Source organism: Phalacrocorax carbo, chromosome 2 (genome assembly GCF_963921805.1).
Source record: "Phalacrocorax carbo chromosome 2, bPhaCar2.1, whole genome shotgun sequence".
In the NCBI taxonomy this organism is placed as follows: Eukaryota; Metazoa; Chordata; class Aves; order Suliformes; family Phalacrocoracidae; genus Phalacrocorax; species Phalacrocorax carbo.
In genome coordinates, this window is record NC_087514.1 from 140,299,892 (window position 1) to 140,316,475 (window position 16,584).

The following is a 16,584-nucleotide window of genomic DNA, read 5'->3' on the forward strand; positions in this document are numbered from 1 at the left end:
CTACAGCTGTGCATTCGTCATATTGCTGATCTGCTAATGCATAGTAACACTGAAAAATTCCCAGCACGTCAGAATAACACCAACAGAAGAATGACATTATCATATGTGTCCCTTGATGTTCTTGCTTTCTTCCAAAACTCATCATCTTCACCATGTTCAGAAATATTTTCAACAATGTTTCAGGGCTCTCATCAAAAGGATAAAGAAAAGGTAGTTTAGTTTTGATAGTCATAAGGATAGAATGCACAGGTACATAGGTACGAGAGCAAACGAAGAATCCCTCTACCTTCCCAAGCTGCTGGAGACAGTAGGCCTAGCTGGCATCTGGCAAGGCTATAAAATGTAGTATTAAAATTAATGCAACCTCTTTTAGAATACTGTATGCTATCTTGCAGTAGACATACATGGCAGTATCTGTAATTAAACTTAAAAAGCCCTTTTATACTATAAAATCATAGGTGAAGTAGAGAGAGAAAAAGGAAAATGCTCTGGGTTTTTGGTCGTTCAGTTGGGTTTTGGGTTTTTTTTTGGTGGTGAGGTATTTTGTTTTTTGTAACTTCTACCTATTCTATTTAATCTTTCTTTTCTACATTGACATTTTATGGAAAGTTTTGAGTCGTAACAGTCCCATTCAGATTTGAGTGCAAAAGGAATGGACCAGATGGGAAAAAATAACTTGTGCCAAGATAAACATGTTTTCCCTGCAATTGTACAAGAGCCTTTGCAAATGCAAAGTCTTAGGGACTGAAAAATGAAAAATGGTAGAAAGGCCATCTTCAGATCAGTTTAGTGAAAATGAACTTGATTTGTCCTCCTTATGTTGCTTCCAAAACTGGATATTCGTACTGATCTCCAACTGGACTATTTTTATAATTTTATATCTTGATATTTTAGAATGTCTTTTTCTGTAATTTACTTGATACAATATAACTTCAAAGTCATGTTATATATAGCTTAGATCTAGTAATATACGTACATGTGATTTTAAAATTAATGATCTCAAGGGGGTTCTTTTGGAATTACATATCTGCTTATAGACCTGCTCTAGTTCTGCTGGATTAGGTGTAGGATCAGATAGTGTGCTTGTAAAGTAAATGGTTTTTCTAATCACTAATGGTACCAGTTTATTAGCTGTAATGTCCATACAAAGCCACACATGTCTATAGTAAGATGTAACTATGCATAGCAGTTACAAAGATAATTTTGTGTGTATAAGGCTAAAACTGAAAAATCCTATTCATTGTATATGCTTGTATTTTCTTCATAGTGCTGCAGAAAATGTAACATTTAATTACACAATTCTGACTGTCTTAATGGCTTAATTGAAGTCTGGATTCAAGTCACCTGTGCAACTAGAACTGTTTAAGAAATTCAAATTTTGAAATTTAACTTACTCTGCAGAATCTTTTTTTTTTTTTTAGTAACTGTATATGAACATAGCATTACTGTATTCTTTTGTTTGAATATTCAGCCATGTGATCATAATTCAACACAGTTGTCTTGGGGAAATGTTGTGTGTGGATGTACATCAGCTGTATACGCAATTAATTACCCTTTTTGACACCTGAAAAACAAAAATACTAATACAGGTACAAAAGTTTGAAGGCATTAGTGTATAAATATGGCTGGCCCTCCTGCTACCACAAGCCAAATGGTGCTATTCACCAATGTCATTTCCTTATTTAGAGCATCAGTAGTAACCAGTAAGGCTGATGGGTGGTAGGAGGATGGAAGAATACACTAATCCAGTGCAAGTACATCTTTCTCTTTGTTATTCTGACATTTAGCTCTTTGGGAAAATGCTTTTTGGCAAGTTAGTTCTTAGAAGTGAAATCTTAATTGTTGTCTTTTTCTCCAAAAATAAAACCATGGAGAAGCGAAAACGTCAGGCTTTGTAGAAAGTACCCAAAGGTATTGTCTGAGCTACTAAAACAAAGGGGGTCTGCACCAGGAACTCTAGCCAAGGTGATTTTCTTACACTTCTGAATGGTGTCCTAATTTTGCTATGCTGATGAACACTACAACACCATTCTAGCCCCAGGCTTAATTGGTAAGCTTTGGGTATTTTTAGGTTGTATCCAAAAGTTTACAAAATATAAACTGTTCACTTCAAGCAAGTGAAGCTGGCAGTCAGAGATTCCCATTTCCAGTTCTGTAGTGCATCACTTCTAACAAAATAAAATAGCAAATTCCATACCTGGGAAGAAAGCAGCATAACTGCCTTTGTTATAAGAACTGGTGAGTTAGCTGGGCAGAGAGCTCAAGAATGCAGCCATACATGTTTGAATGTTTTGCACTATTTTGATTCTTATCCCCTAGGGTCCTGCCATCTAATGCCATTGTTTTTTGCCAGAAAAGGGTACTGTGATCATGATTTCTGAAGTGGATATATTGTGTAGCTCACAAAATTAATTAGAAAGTCTTAATTTTTGTGTGAAGATGCAGAAAATAAATGTTAGTTTAGGGCAGAATTCTGAAACATAGTTGGCAAACCTGTATTAGTGTTTAAGCGTCAAGTGAGCTAGTACCACGGATTTAAAAAAGCTAAAGAAACAAATACGTACAGGCAGTGGTAGCACTTGAAGTGGTAGCACAAAGTTTGTTCTCAAAATGGAATGTTTAAGTACTCTCATTAAATATAATAACACAAAATTGCTGTAAAAATTGCCCGTTTCTAGGTGGTGATCTCTACATACATTTGTTGATTTGTTTAGTTAATACCAAGTTACTCGATGCATTGAATTCCTTATTTCCATGTTACAGGTCTGTTGCCACAGCTATTAGGAGTAGCACCAGAGAAGGCCATAAAACTTACTGTAAGTTTGCAAATGGAATGCTTTCACATTTTTCCACATTGTAAAGTCCATCTAATTAAAATTACCGCATTAAGGATTTGTATCCTTATTGTGTCAGCAACATGGTAGAGTGTATTCCATCATTTTTGCTTGTTACTAACTTAATTACAAAAAGCACAATGCAGCTGTTTATATGTGACTTGTGAACGTGACAAGTGGCATACAAGCTTCATGCAGATACATATATGTATATTTTAAGAATCTTATTGAAAACTTATTTTTGGACTCGCTTCAAACGGTAACAAGCTTATCCAACTTGTTCAGCTCCTCTGACTGTTTGTAAGTAGTGCAGGCCTTTGGTTTTGCTTCTTAGCAAAAATGAGTAATTATTAATTGGACTTGGAGGGCTTTTGTTTTTTGTGTCTCCACATGGTTCCTGTATGTTTAACTCTAGCGCAACAGGAGATAATATGAGCATGTAGTGAAGTGTTGGTAAGAAAGGAACTTGTTTGCATGCATTTTTTTCCTAAATGTTTTACGTGTGTAATTTTGTTATTTCTTGAATGATTTTAAGGCACTGAAGAATTTCTCGCTGTAACCCAATCTTAATGTATTGGTTATTCACCAATAAGCTAGTATTCATAAAGGCTAGTAATATGCATTTTGAAAAAAGAAAGGTACTTAATGCTGTTAATTGAATTACTGTTGTGTTAAAACTTACTATTGAACACTGATATTAATTTGAAATTGTATTGAAATTTGTAAATGTTGCAAGCATTTCTAAAATCTTAAATTATTTTATCATTAATTTTTTAATAATTATTTTAATTATCAATTGTAATCTTTTTTCAATAATAAATAATTGAATTATGCTTCAAATCTTTGTTAGAAAGAAAAATATAGTCAGATTTGCAATATTTCATATAAAATCTAAGATTTGTTTGATATCTGTTAGCTTGGTAGTCTCATGGATGTATTGGCATTTTCAGTTGCACAGAATTTAATTTATCAGCTTTCATAACTGTTTGTTTTTTAAGGTTAATGATTTTGTGAGAGATAAGTTTATGACTAAAGATGGCTCTGTCCCACTGGCTGCAGAAATTCTTGCTGGTGGCTGTGTAAGTATCTTTAATTTCCTTTGTATGAGATTCATGAAAGTGCCGTGTGTTAGAGTAACTATGTGGACTAAGGCTTCTGTTTAACCACAGATCCGGTTCAAGAGCAGACTCTCCTAGAGCATCTCAGTTCTTTCCTAGATAGGCCAGCCATTCTTGATGAAAGGGTAAATGTTTCTGTGCATCGTGCCTTTTAACTGCGCTGTATAATTCTCACAATTTAGAGTTTGTTTCCTTAATAAAGAATGGGTTTTTATTCATGTTGGCTGTAGCTTGTGGCCTGAAGAGGATTCATGCTAACCTTTCCAGAAGTTAATAATTAGTTACTACTTTGTGGCACCCACTCTGCCACGTCACTTCTTTCCTGATGTGTTATTGCGCCCACTAATATTCACTTTTTGCAGTGATACTGGCTTTTTGAAATGGCAAAAACTACTCATGCTTCTTTGAGTTCATAGCAGACGTAGGCTGTGTAATGTTAACTCAGTACATAATGCATTCCTGAATGTAGGCTGTACTTAAAACCCACTAAGTTTTTAAGAGTGTTTTGCTTGCACAAAGTAGTATCTTAATGAACAACTGGCATATTACTGGGTAAATGGTAATACTTCGCGGTTTGGTCTAGTTCTATCTGTTCATATTACAGCCTACTTTATCTGGTGTATTGATTTTGTTCAAGCAAATGTAAATACTTTAGGTAAAATGAATCGTTGTTCAAAGACCAGTGCGCTTTACAGATAAAGAACACGGTTTATTTAAACTGGCTTTGATCACTGGGGCAGAGCAATGTTGGTATATTTTCAGTGTATCTTTGTTTCTGCTGTCATAAGATGGATGAGGTCACATTTTCAAGCAGCTTCTACCAGTGTTGAAAACTACAGTGAGGAGCAACTTAAAAACAAATGCTTGTGTCTTAACCTCAGTAGGTGCGGAGATTAGTGCTGTATGTGCTTGCAGAGAGCGTACTACGATTATCTGAGCCTCAGGGTGCAGTGGCACAGTTGCATTACAGGCTGAGAAGCCCTGGCTTTCTGTAATTCTCAGGAGATGGGGCAGGATTTGGCTGCTGTCTCACTGCTCCTTCTGTTTGATCACTGACCTGTTGTAGACTGCCAGGTAGGATCCCCTTGTTCTGTAACTTTAGGAGCATTCAGAGGAGGAAAAAAAGCGGGGGGGAGGGGGAGGAAGAGGAATGTAGGTCTCTAAAGCCCTAAATAAAAAGCATGCTGTAAATGAAGGAAAAATGCAATAAAATGCTTGCAGAGTAAAAAGTATTTGCCCCTTACACTAATAAAACGTCTTATGAACATAGCAGCCATAGAGAATTCAGCAAAATTTTCATTTAAAATGTCATTTGATCTAGAGTTTTTATTTTTACAGACTGCTGTGAATTTTTTAATGCGGTACAAAAAGCACTCTTTACAGAGACCCGTCATTCATGAGAATGCTGCAGCAAGCTTTATGCCAGTAGTTCCTTTGTAAACTAAGGATCTGCTTTAAGAGATAGGTGGCTTGAGACAAACTTTAAACGTGCTGTAAATGTTGGCTTGTCCTATTTGGTATTTGAAATATATATTAACAATGAGATGCTGCACAAAGTTGTAGCAGTAGACGTGTGGTGGCAGAATGCCCTGAGTTTTCTTTTAACTGGAGTGCTCCACTTAAGGGCATAGTCTAGTGCCAGGTAGATAGGTTGGAACTTGTCTTTTCTGCAGGTGGTCTTTGGGGTTTATTTGTAATTTTAAACCCAATTCAGACTAGCAGCAGAGGCTCTCATTACATGTGATGCCTAGTTTTTTGGGGTGAATTTTTCTTTCATGATGTAAATATATGCATAAAATATGAGATGCCAAAGGCAAGCTTTTTCCTATAGCTTTAAGCATTGTATTGGCCCAACTTTTTGTCCCCGATTAAGCCAACGTGAAACCTCTGGTTTCACCGTGGAGACAGTAAGGACAATGTTGAGTACTTCTGAAAATTTACAGTCTTGGATTTTTACCTCATTTCACATGTAGTAATCGTTTATGTGGGAGGCAAGAAGACAGGAGTGCATGATGTGTTAGAGTCTAAAAAGGGGCAGCCAACTAAGATGAATTTTATAAAAACCACCTGCCCTACCACCTTTCCACTCTCTGCATGTAATTCTCAGCTGTGATTGTGTTACAAACACAGATGTTAAATTTTCCTCCTTGTGCGCTTCTGTTCCTTGCAGTGTATTTGTTGCTTATGCAAGGGCTGTGTACTCGGATGCATGCTAGATTTTAAGGTTTTAAATACCAGCCCTGTGCAAACAGTATAGCATTAATACCTAAGAAAGGGAGGATGGAACAGATACTTGGATGGTTTGAGTTGCTCAGTAACACAAAGGGTTTTGAAGGGGTCAGTATCACCTGGGTAGCTCCACTCTGCTGTTTGCCCAACCGTTGCCAGGCCTTGACTTTTAAGTCCCCAAGGAGTTCACTTTGCATCATAATTACTGAGAATTAGTACACATGGCTGACTTTTGCACTTGTAACTAAAGCCAATTGTTTCATTGAACAAGTCTTTTTCTGTTTTGTAAACTGTTTTCTCTCCTTCAAAAAAAAAAAAGAAGAAAAGAAGAAAATAGATCTTTTACTTCATGACCTCGTGGCACTTAGTTCAGTTAACAGCCTGTTTCATAGCTTCTTATTATGTGAAGATGAAAGTGATAGGTTTGTTGAGATTTATTTTTTCTGAGACCCCCAAGAATATAATTAAAAGTATAACCTTTGTATTTTTAATGCAGAATGTTAAAGAGGGTTCTTATGTAAATTGCTAACTCAAAATTTCCATCTCCCGTGTTTGTAAGAAATTTTCCTAGTGACTGTGCTATTTGCTACCCATAAAAATACATGTAACTTCCAGATTTGCACAATGCCTGATACCCACCATGAACTCTGGTCTCTGCTGTGCATTTAGGACTCTCATCACTCATGAGAATCCTATAAAGCCCTTATCATTGCTAGACTAGTAAAAAGCTTCAGTTCCAAGACTGTATGATACTGTAGAGCGAGGATCTGCGGAGCATCTAAACCACAAATCTGACTTAACCTGCTCAAATGAAAAAGTGCACAAATATGCTAGGTTTGAGTTCTGCTAATGTTCTAAGTTACCTTCAGGGATTCTTTGAAAAAAGGATGATCTTGGGTAAGCTGTAAGTACAACTTGAAATCTTTTTTTTACAGTGGCAATAACCTTGCACGTTTCTGTAAGCTTTTTTCATGGTCTTTCAATTTATTTTATATTTTAAATAAAAAGTAATCACTAGTCATACCGAGTTTAGCTGCTTGCTTCTTTTAAACTTGATTCTCTTAAAAACTTCTGTTAAAAATAACCTGATTTTTTTAACAGAGCACTGGTCATTATTTTTATTTTTGAGTTATATTAACCAAACAAAAACTCTATTTGTAAAAGTGACATAAATATTATTTTGGGGGTCTTGATGTGTTGCCTTTAACACTAAGCTTGTAGGTGAGACAGTTATCTTGCTAAGTTCCTTAAATAAAGCAGCTCCACATTTAATTGAAAAATTTACATTGTGTGTCCGGAAGTAATAGGGAGAGAGATGCAAAGATGCAAAATAAAGAGTGATCATAAAATACATACAAACAATTAAGAAAAACAGAAGATTTTTTAATAGCATGTCTAAAAAGAAATAGCTATTTAATATATGTTGTCTTGTCTACTTATAATAATACAATTATATAGGTAAATCGGAGGCTTAATGTTCAGCAAGAAAAGGGGAAAACATTTTGCTTTATTAACCTTCCCCTCTGCTCTCCCTTCTCTTTCCAAACACACAGTCTTTTCCTTCCCAGCTGCTCAGTATGTGCTCACTATTAGCCAGTTTAAATCACGTAGCACAGTGCAATTACAGACCCCGTACAGATCTGCTTTTATTTAAGTTGTCAAGACAATTTTAGGCATATTTCTAGAGACTTTATAGTAATCATAATGAAGTTAAAACATATTGGACCTGCTTGGACAACCTCAACTCTGCTATTGAACATAAAAATTAGATACGGTTAAGATGGGCGTTCGTCTAGAAAATGCAAAATCCTGTCCAGATTTAATTTTTATAAAGGAATATGATGTGAAATTCCAAACAAATTGTGCTAAATAACCAATCCAGTGCAAATAGTTTTATTAAGCTACTTGAAAACATTTATTTTATGTTTCAGAGAGTAATAAAATAAGTCCACGTCTGAGCTGCATTTTCTCTGTTGCATTGCAGAAAAGGTAGAGGGTGGATGGACTGCAATTCCCACGCTTCTTAGATATCTTACTTGCAAAAATTCAGACATTTCTAAGTTGTAGGCTAAAGGAGACTGAAGGTGTCATTCTTGCTTTCCTTATTCAGAAACCTAAATCTGATAAAATTCTATCCTATTTGGCAAGGAAGGCTGACCTATGAGTAAGGGTAAAATGAAACTGAGCATTATGTATGCTGGGGAAAAAAAAAATCTCTGCATGTGTATCTGAAAAAAAATGAACAACTGCTATCACACAGGAAAGTTTTGGTATAGTTTATTGGGATAGTTAAGTAACGATGATCTTCTTGATGATTGCTCTTACTAGCTTTGAAAGCAAATGGCATACATGTGTTGAACTCTTAACAGATTTATTCTGAGAGGTCTATTCTCCCTGTAGTCAGGGAATGTAACTTCCATTACTTTCCAGGGGAGTTCTACCTGCATGTGTAAAAGCCCAACATTCATATTTCTTGTTTAAGGAAAGGTTCAGAAGCTCCTGAAACATTTTTTTTTCTTGATTAAATTTAAAGCTATTTTCTTTTTACATAAAATTGATGTTGTTAAATAAATTACTTAGATTTAAAGTCTATTTAATTAATATAATGTAAGAGATATACTATAATTAATTAGGTATTTTTAAAGTATAGTTTTCTCCTCTGAACCACTGTAATTGTAGTTATTTTCATCATACTGAAAAGAATTTAAGCTAATTGTAATCTTTTGGTACAACCTTCCCAGCTAGATCTGGACTTAAATTTATCTTCACCTTTGCAAACCCATTGTGTTTCAACACTGCTCTGTTATAAGTGTCTCCGATTAATTTTCAGCTTTAAGATATTTAAAATCTATTAAATAGATTTAAGCCTTATAATGAAGTTTGGGAGGGCAACACACAGTAACATGATAGCCCGTCCAAGAGGTTGTACCAAAGGGTGGGGAAGTTCCTGGTGTAGAGTTCCGTCTTTTCTTTGACCTCATCCCACATTTCCTTGCAGGTTTGGATGTCTTAAAACGGTTTGCAGAAATTTTCACCCCGTCAAACCTGTTTAAACTGGCCTTTCCTTAAAGCAGTGAGGAGTTATGCAGAACACGATTTCACTATATTTTGAATTTTTCTGTTGGATTAGTTAAGTTAATTTTTATTTTTCCCAGAGATTTTTCCCAGAGATATTTCCCATGACAAATTAGAAATGCTTTCCCATTTCGCTTCCCCTTTCCTCTTCCCTTCTCCCCTAAAAAAAAAAAAAGGGGAGGGATTTTTTTTCAAACTGTAAAAGAAGGAGGGATGGATAGGTTTAGGTTGATATGTTTCTGATTGCAGAACAGAACAATTCTGAACTCTTAAAAAGCCCAATTTTTTGCAACAAACATACTTAATATTCTTCCCATTTGAAATGTATTAAGTTTTTACTATTGTATTAGAAATAATGACTGCAAAATTTTATATGAACATACATTACAGCTTAAAACATGTAATTGTTTTGACAATTATATTTTATTACACATCCCTTTCTCCTGTTACTACTTCTTTTACAGGCAGTAAAATATTTTAGTGTTTACCAGTGCAGGTTAAAAAAAAACCAAACCAAAACCAAACCCTCAAACTGAAATCAGGAATTAAAATCTAGCTTTCTGTGAGAAAAAGGAAGATATTTATAATGTCACAGTAATTTATGATGTGACCAAGAAATAATGGGTCACAGTTTTAATACAGCTACTATGCCGTAAGACTTGAAAGGTCTGTAAATCATTAAATGATTCTACAACTAGTCAAAATAGACAAGTAGAGCAGACCAAGCCAAATGTTAACATCTTTGACAAGTCTCTAACTTAATTGTTTTTATAATGCCAATCAAGTAGGCTCCACTTTGATTTTTGGCTAGGCTTCTGAGAACTGAATTACCTATAACATGGAAAATATCAAATCCACAATTTTAATTTTTTTCCCACTGCAGACTTGGTCAGTGCTTGCAAACAAACCATACTCCTGTTTGTTTCGGTTTAGCCAGGTCATTAATAACCTATTGTAGGGAAATCATCACGACTTGTATCCGAGTCTTGGAAATCTGTCTGAAGCAGTAGCAGGAATGTACTTCTGTTCAGACTAATTGCAATTCTATTTATGAGTGCTTTTACGTGAGTGTTTGAAGGAGCTTGCTTTACTTTTTATGTACATTTGGACATTAACAAGACTCTGTGATTCTAGCAGTGTTCGCTGTTTGAGCTGCCCAAAGCAAAACCTTAGCCAGACCAGAGAAGTCTGCCCTCCGAAGACAAGAAAGATTAGCTGGAGAAAAACACAGTTCTGCCTGAGCAGCATGAAAGCTGTTTCTGTGCTAGCCTGGGCAGGGTAGTGAAAAGCAGATGATTGAGGGCTGGGGAAATCTCGTGATCTGAAGAAAAGGTATTTACTATATGAACCCCCATTGCTAAAGAGCATTATCAGAATCCTGTTTAGATAGGACCACAGACAAGAGGACACAAAATAGCATGAGATGGCTTGTCTGGATTTTTGAAGCCTGGCTTTACTGGGAAAAAAGGTAACATAGAACCAAGCTTTTGAGAACCCAGTGTGCTTTGCCCTTGACATACATAGCACCATGTAATTAAGGTTGTCACCTTTGAGATGTATAAGAAAAACAGTCACTTCGGACAGATGTCTGTTACTTGGTAGCTCTTCTGGTAACAGGCAAGTCCAGAGTGAAATAATCTCTGCAGCAACTCAACACAATTCATCTGATCCTCTTGGGATCTTTTGCCATACAAACTCCAAGACTTCTAGAGGTAGTTTGAAGCACTGCAGTGGCACTCCATAAATCCGGCTTCTAAGCCTTGTTCTGTCGTAGAATTAGTATGTGATTTTGTGGTAAATCATTTAATAGTTCTATGCCTTAGTTCTTCTTTATTATACAACGTGGATGGTAATTCTTCCATTCATGCATCCCTTGAGTGCGTATTTAATTTAGATTTTTTTTTGTGATGGGGAAAAATCTCTATTTGTATCTGTACAATGCTCAGCACTTCAGGAACCTTGACTTTAATTAGGATTAATGGATGCTAGCAAATGCACAGGAAAACAAGCTGTGTATGGACCTGGCAAGGAGTAAGGGCCTGGGACAGTGTATGATATCCAGTATAACTGAATGTGATAAACAGTTGACTAAAAATTTTGAAACTTGCACCTGCTTGTCTTTTTTTTTTTAATTGAATGAGTAACCAAAACATTGTAGATTATTTCTTTTGCAGAGGTTGATTTTGGATAATTATATAATATGCTGCTTATGTATTTTAATGGTTTCCATTAATTGCCATAATTGCTATCCCGGGGTGATATTGTTGGGAAATATTAACACTCTAATAGCAGTAGTGATCCTTTCTTCATCCACGAAACCTTAAGAAGTGATACGTGACAAGTTGTATGGGGTGCAGAAGAAAGATCTATGCTGACCCTAAATGCATATAGTTGAGAACAGGAAAAAGGCTATGATTTGAAGTAGGTAATAAGGTTAATTAGAGGCACAAGAACAGCTGATGGTCAGTAGTAATGAAAGGAAAAGAGTCTAGTACTTTCTTCTGGGATGGAAAACAGAATTAGCTTCCTGAATTACAAGCTGTATTCTCTTCAGAACCTACACTGCAGCTTTCAAATGGAGATGTGAATGCCTTAGGAGAGTTGGGTCTGGTGTGCTCATTTCTTATCTAATCTTATAAAGGCACAAAATGCAGTTACATTAAAAAGAACAGGAATTTCTTGTCTTAGTGTAATGATGGGGGTGAAAATCTGTTTATTTTCCAGTAAGGTTTGTTACAAGGTGATTTGAACACATGAAGAAGTAGAAAACATTCTAACTTCTTACACTGGAGTGTTGTTAAGTGGTTGTTATTAAATTCATTTTTTTTCTCTATAGAGTGGGGTTGTTTTTCCCCTTGGACAGAAAAAAATACCTCAACTATTTCTACTTCTCCCTTCTATTCAGTAAAGTAGGAAAGTAGAAGGAGGCATGTGATAGACAATACTGTATTACTGTACAAGACTATACTGCCATCGAGAGGTGTTTGTTGGGTGATATCATTACCAAGTGCAGCGTTAAAGAACAAATGCAAAAATGAAAAAACCCAGCTTGTTTTTAAAAATTCACGTGTACGCGGATGCATAGCTAGCTGGTTTTGTGTTAAAGCACACTGAACATTTTATATGCACGCAGATTTCTAGCTATGTGTGTATGAAGAGTTCTTGGATGACAGAGGTATTTCCCTTTTATTTTCTTGCTTTACATCAAACAAGACCATAAGTGCTTGTGATTAGGTCAAATGTTAAATTCCTTCAGAATAATATGGGCCCTTCGTGGGCCCTTACAGATAATAATCTATGCGGTACTTCTAGGTATCTATTCCTATAAATAACTCAAAATTGCAGGTTTTATTTTAATCACATGCTAATAACTGAAAAGTAATAGATTTGCTTTTACAGTCAGATTATTTCTTTAAAAAAAGATTGGAAGAGGTGGTAAGGAATTCAGAGTTGTGTTCAAGTTTGTAACTTCAATATAGAAAAAAATGGTGTTACTGGGAACTGTCTATATTAAACAATTGATAAAGTTTATTTTTGTGACACTTAGTGGAGAAATCATTACGCTTGAGCAACCTGAGCTTAAACTGTGTTTATTGCAGCCAAAAAAGATAGTTTTCAAATTCTGACCTTTGGGAGCATATTTAAAAATTTTAAAATGAGATAACACTTTCAGCTGTAAAAGTTAGCAAACCAGAAGACAATGTTCTTCAACTTTTGGCCAAAAAGAACGAATGGGTGGGGTGATACGAGGTGCTGATGATGTTTTGTCTGTTTTTTCCATAATAGTTTGTACAAGCACCTTGAAGAGACTGGGGAAAAAAATAGATTAATGAGATTTCTTTCATTGCATTCACTCTGCAAAAACTCAGAAGGGACAGAAGCCATGCTATTGTGATTCAAGCTACTCTTTTGGAGATCAGGATATCTGGAGGCTCTTAGAAGTTGTGTATGTTTGAGCTAGGGGGACGCACACGCTGGGCATACAATTAACCTCTTTACCTCAAATCCTCTTTTTGTAAAACTCGAGTCATTGTACTTTCCTCACAGGAGCGAGCCATGGGATGAAATGCCATTAATATTTATGAGACACTTGCATACTATGATGATGAATAACACAATAGGAGTTACCAGTACTAGACAAGCAAGAAATCATTTCATTAGAGAGTACAGTAGCCATCTCCAGTTTGCTTCCCCCTCATTTTGAGAGTAAGGAGCTGCAGTTACCAGCATAGATGGTTAAATAACAGGGCGATAAAAGCTCCCCACCAGGCAACTGCACTTGTTACTGCTAGAACTGCCTCTACACTGGTTGATAAACCAGCCTTCCTCTCCATTGCAAAGCAGGCAGGTGGTAGAATCCCTCCTACCGAGACCCTCTGTCTGGTATTGTCTGGCTCATTGCTTTCAGTTATTCACCATTTGATTTTTGGAGTATATCTTTGATCAAATTTAGAGGATGACAAAGGTTGTTCAGGGAGTTCTGGGCTAGTACCTAGACAGTTTTGTGGAAAGATTTCCGTGGAATTTCCAGTGTCTGTCTTCAGACCTCCTTTGTGGGCAGCAAAACCTGTAGTCTTTTTAGTAATGCCTGATGCATGCAGGTCTCAGTGTTTTAAAAATTTGAATGCAGCAAGCTTGGTTGTATGAGGTGGGTAAATAATAGCATCCCCATTTTTTCAAATAGCAAGCTGAAGCAGAGGAAGTCTTGGGTGATTTACCCAAAGCCGCAAACATCTAACGCTGCAAGTGTCAACACAGCCAGGTTGGACATGCAGACATAAACACTTACATGTGCTAACACCTGAAGTATTTCCCAGTCATTTGAATTCAGAAATTATTTGCCTTTATTCTCCTTTGAAATCAGATGTATGTTTCTATTTCCTTTCTTTAAATATGGCATTCACTTATAAACATTTTTATAGATTTTTAAATTGCTCAGTGCTTTGGTGCATTAATAATAATAATAAATTAAACTTCATTTTGTTGTCATCTTTTAAATTTTAATATGGCTTTCCTATAGTGAAAATTGAACACTTCCCATGGAGTCATGGCACAATGAACTGCAAGAATATCATACTGAGAGAAAGTAGTTTATTTGTGCTAACATAGATCAGTTGGTATGAGTTTGTAAGTGGTGTGTTTTAGAGGATGGCTGTGGTATAGCAAACTTGCAAATGATCATTATCACCTGCAATTGGGATTTTGTCCTTTTAGGAAGAAAATATGTGTGATGGCATGTGGGAACACTTAATATTTGTAATACATAGAGCAAAATGTTTATTACATAGGGATTTGTAATTCGCCATAAAGACCTTTCCAGGATTTTTTTTTAATATTGAAACTTTGCAAGATGAGTAGACAAGTTAAAAAAAACTCAATTTTTTGTTTTGAATGCTTACTTACTTAATATGTTTCAGTTTAAGTGCAAAACTGAAGTCAGCATATGTGCCAAATAATTTATCAGTCTAATTTCTGATGGCAACAAGAATAGCAGTTTTATATGTACCAGGATTCTGGTTTGGTAAAAGCAGTTAAATTAAATTATGCCAATTTGAAAGTCAAAACCAGTTGAGTTACACAAGAGCATGCTTTTTCTGGTCAAAATAGGAAACATTTGGGATATTTTGGGGGTTATGTAAAGACTTTAATTTGTAACCGCACTGTGTATGCTCAGTCTAAGTGGTAGACAAGAATAGTTGTTCGTGCGATTTGCCATTTCTTCAGCACATTATTTAAACCATATTACAGTGCATATTTTTTATTTTGAATGATAGTTAATCTGAGCTATGATTAATTCTTTTAACATTTGGATAATTTAAAAAAGATGTGCACATTGTATTTACATACTAGACATGGCTATATGCAAGTGCTTTTAAATGCAGCTTCTTTCATTTTAGTCATTCCCTTCTAGAAAAAAAATAGTTCTTGTTTTGTTGTGGGGAGAGTGAGGGTTGCCCTTTGCATGGTTTGTGTGATTTCAGAACCTAGAGAAGGGCATAGCTGTTGGGCCACATAGTTAAGAAATTAGCAGAAGTTAGAATGACACTCTGTTGAATTTGGGCCAGATGGGGTTGGATTTAGCATTTTTTTAATCCACTTCGTTTTCTTGTTTCAAATTTATAACTCAGGATCTGTCAGCATAGCAGAAAGGTTATGCCCTGCAGTACGTATTGTGAACGAGATGAACTTTACCAGAACTAGCTGGGAGTCTAAACTGCCTGCCACTGTTGTGTTTTAAAACTAACTTTCAAAATCAGTTGAGTGATGTCTTCCCAACAAATGGAGACTGACATGTTAAAAACATTGAGCAGTTGTTGATCAACGGAATCGTTCGGTCTGTAGACCTTCTTTATTACCTGGTGCAAAAATAATGATGTGGAGCTCAGACTCTTGACTCAAACAGCATTTAATGGCACTGAAACTGGTAGTTCAGTGGGGTTTTAAAAATGCAAAAGATATCTGCAGTTCTGGTCTTTGGAATCCATGTGTTCTTTGTTTTATGAACTCATGCCAAAATTGAAGAAGCTTCTGCCAGTCCTTGACTCTTCAATAGTATGTTTTCACTTTCTAAGTACTGGCATGCACATTTTAGTTTCTTTACTTAATTACTAATTCTTCCTTTCACTTCCTTACTTGCTTTACAATGTTCTTGGCCTGTCAGTATTGCATAAATTGGTGTTGGTGAACGTATTCTTGCAGCAAGAATTGAGCTAGTGTCTGTCTGATGTGCTGCAGTGTTCTGCAGTGGCTGACCTGCTTCCTCTGTTTTCCCTGACCACTAATCTCATGGGGGTGTGGGTTTCTTACCTTGTGAGCTGCAGTTTATTAACTAATACTAAAACTCTTGTCTGCTAATAGCTTAACCGACTGCAGCAGGGTTAAAAATGCCTTCTCTTGAATGTAACAGGACGTACACTGCAAATAACATAACGGGTTAATGTACTGCCTTCCACTTTTAATTTCAGGCTGGAGGATCTCAAGTGATCTTTACCAATCCACTGGAAATTGTCAAGATTCGATTACAGGTGGCTGGAGAAATTACTACTGGTCCACGAGTTAGTGCCCTAACTGTATTACGGGACTTAGGCTTCTTTGGTCTCTACAAGGTATGCTTTTTTCTTATCTATCTATCTATCTATCTATCTATCTATCTATCTATCTATCTATCTATCTATCTATCTATCTATCTTGCGCATTTAAAAGCCAATTCTGAACATTTAAAATTGAAACCTCATTTCATTGTTCTCAAAAACTTTCATAGTTGGGTATAATTGAACTATTTAAAAAGATGTTCCTTATTATGTGATATCATATCTTCATTTTTCATT

General features: G+C 35.9%; 1 protein-coding gene across 3 annotated transcripts in view; it reads left to right on the plus strand.

Moving 5' to 3' along the window:
* SLC25A13 (solute carrier family 25 member 13) overlaps positions 1–16,584 on the plus strand; it is a 100,738-nt gene that overhangs the window by 67,764 nt on the left and 16,390 nt on the right. For all 3 annotated transcript variants that reach the window (XM_064444574.1, XM_064444575.1, XM_064444573.1), the window contains 3 exons: positions 2,764–2,816; positions 3,833–3,913; positions 16,222–16,362. In XM_064444574.1, the coding sequence (XP_064300644.1) occupies positions 2,764–2,816; positions 3,833–3,913; positions 16,222–16,362 (275 nt within the window). The remainder of the gene's footprint in view (positions 1–2,763; positions 2,817–3,832; positions 3,914–16,221; positions 16,363–16,584) is intronic.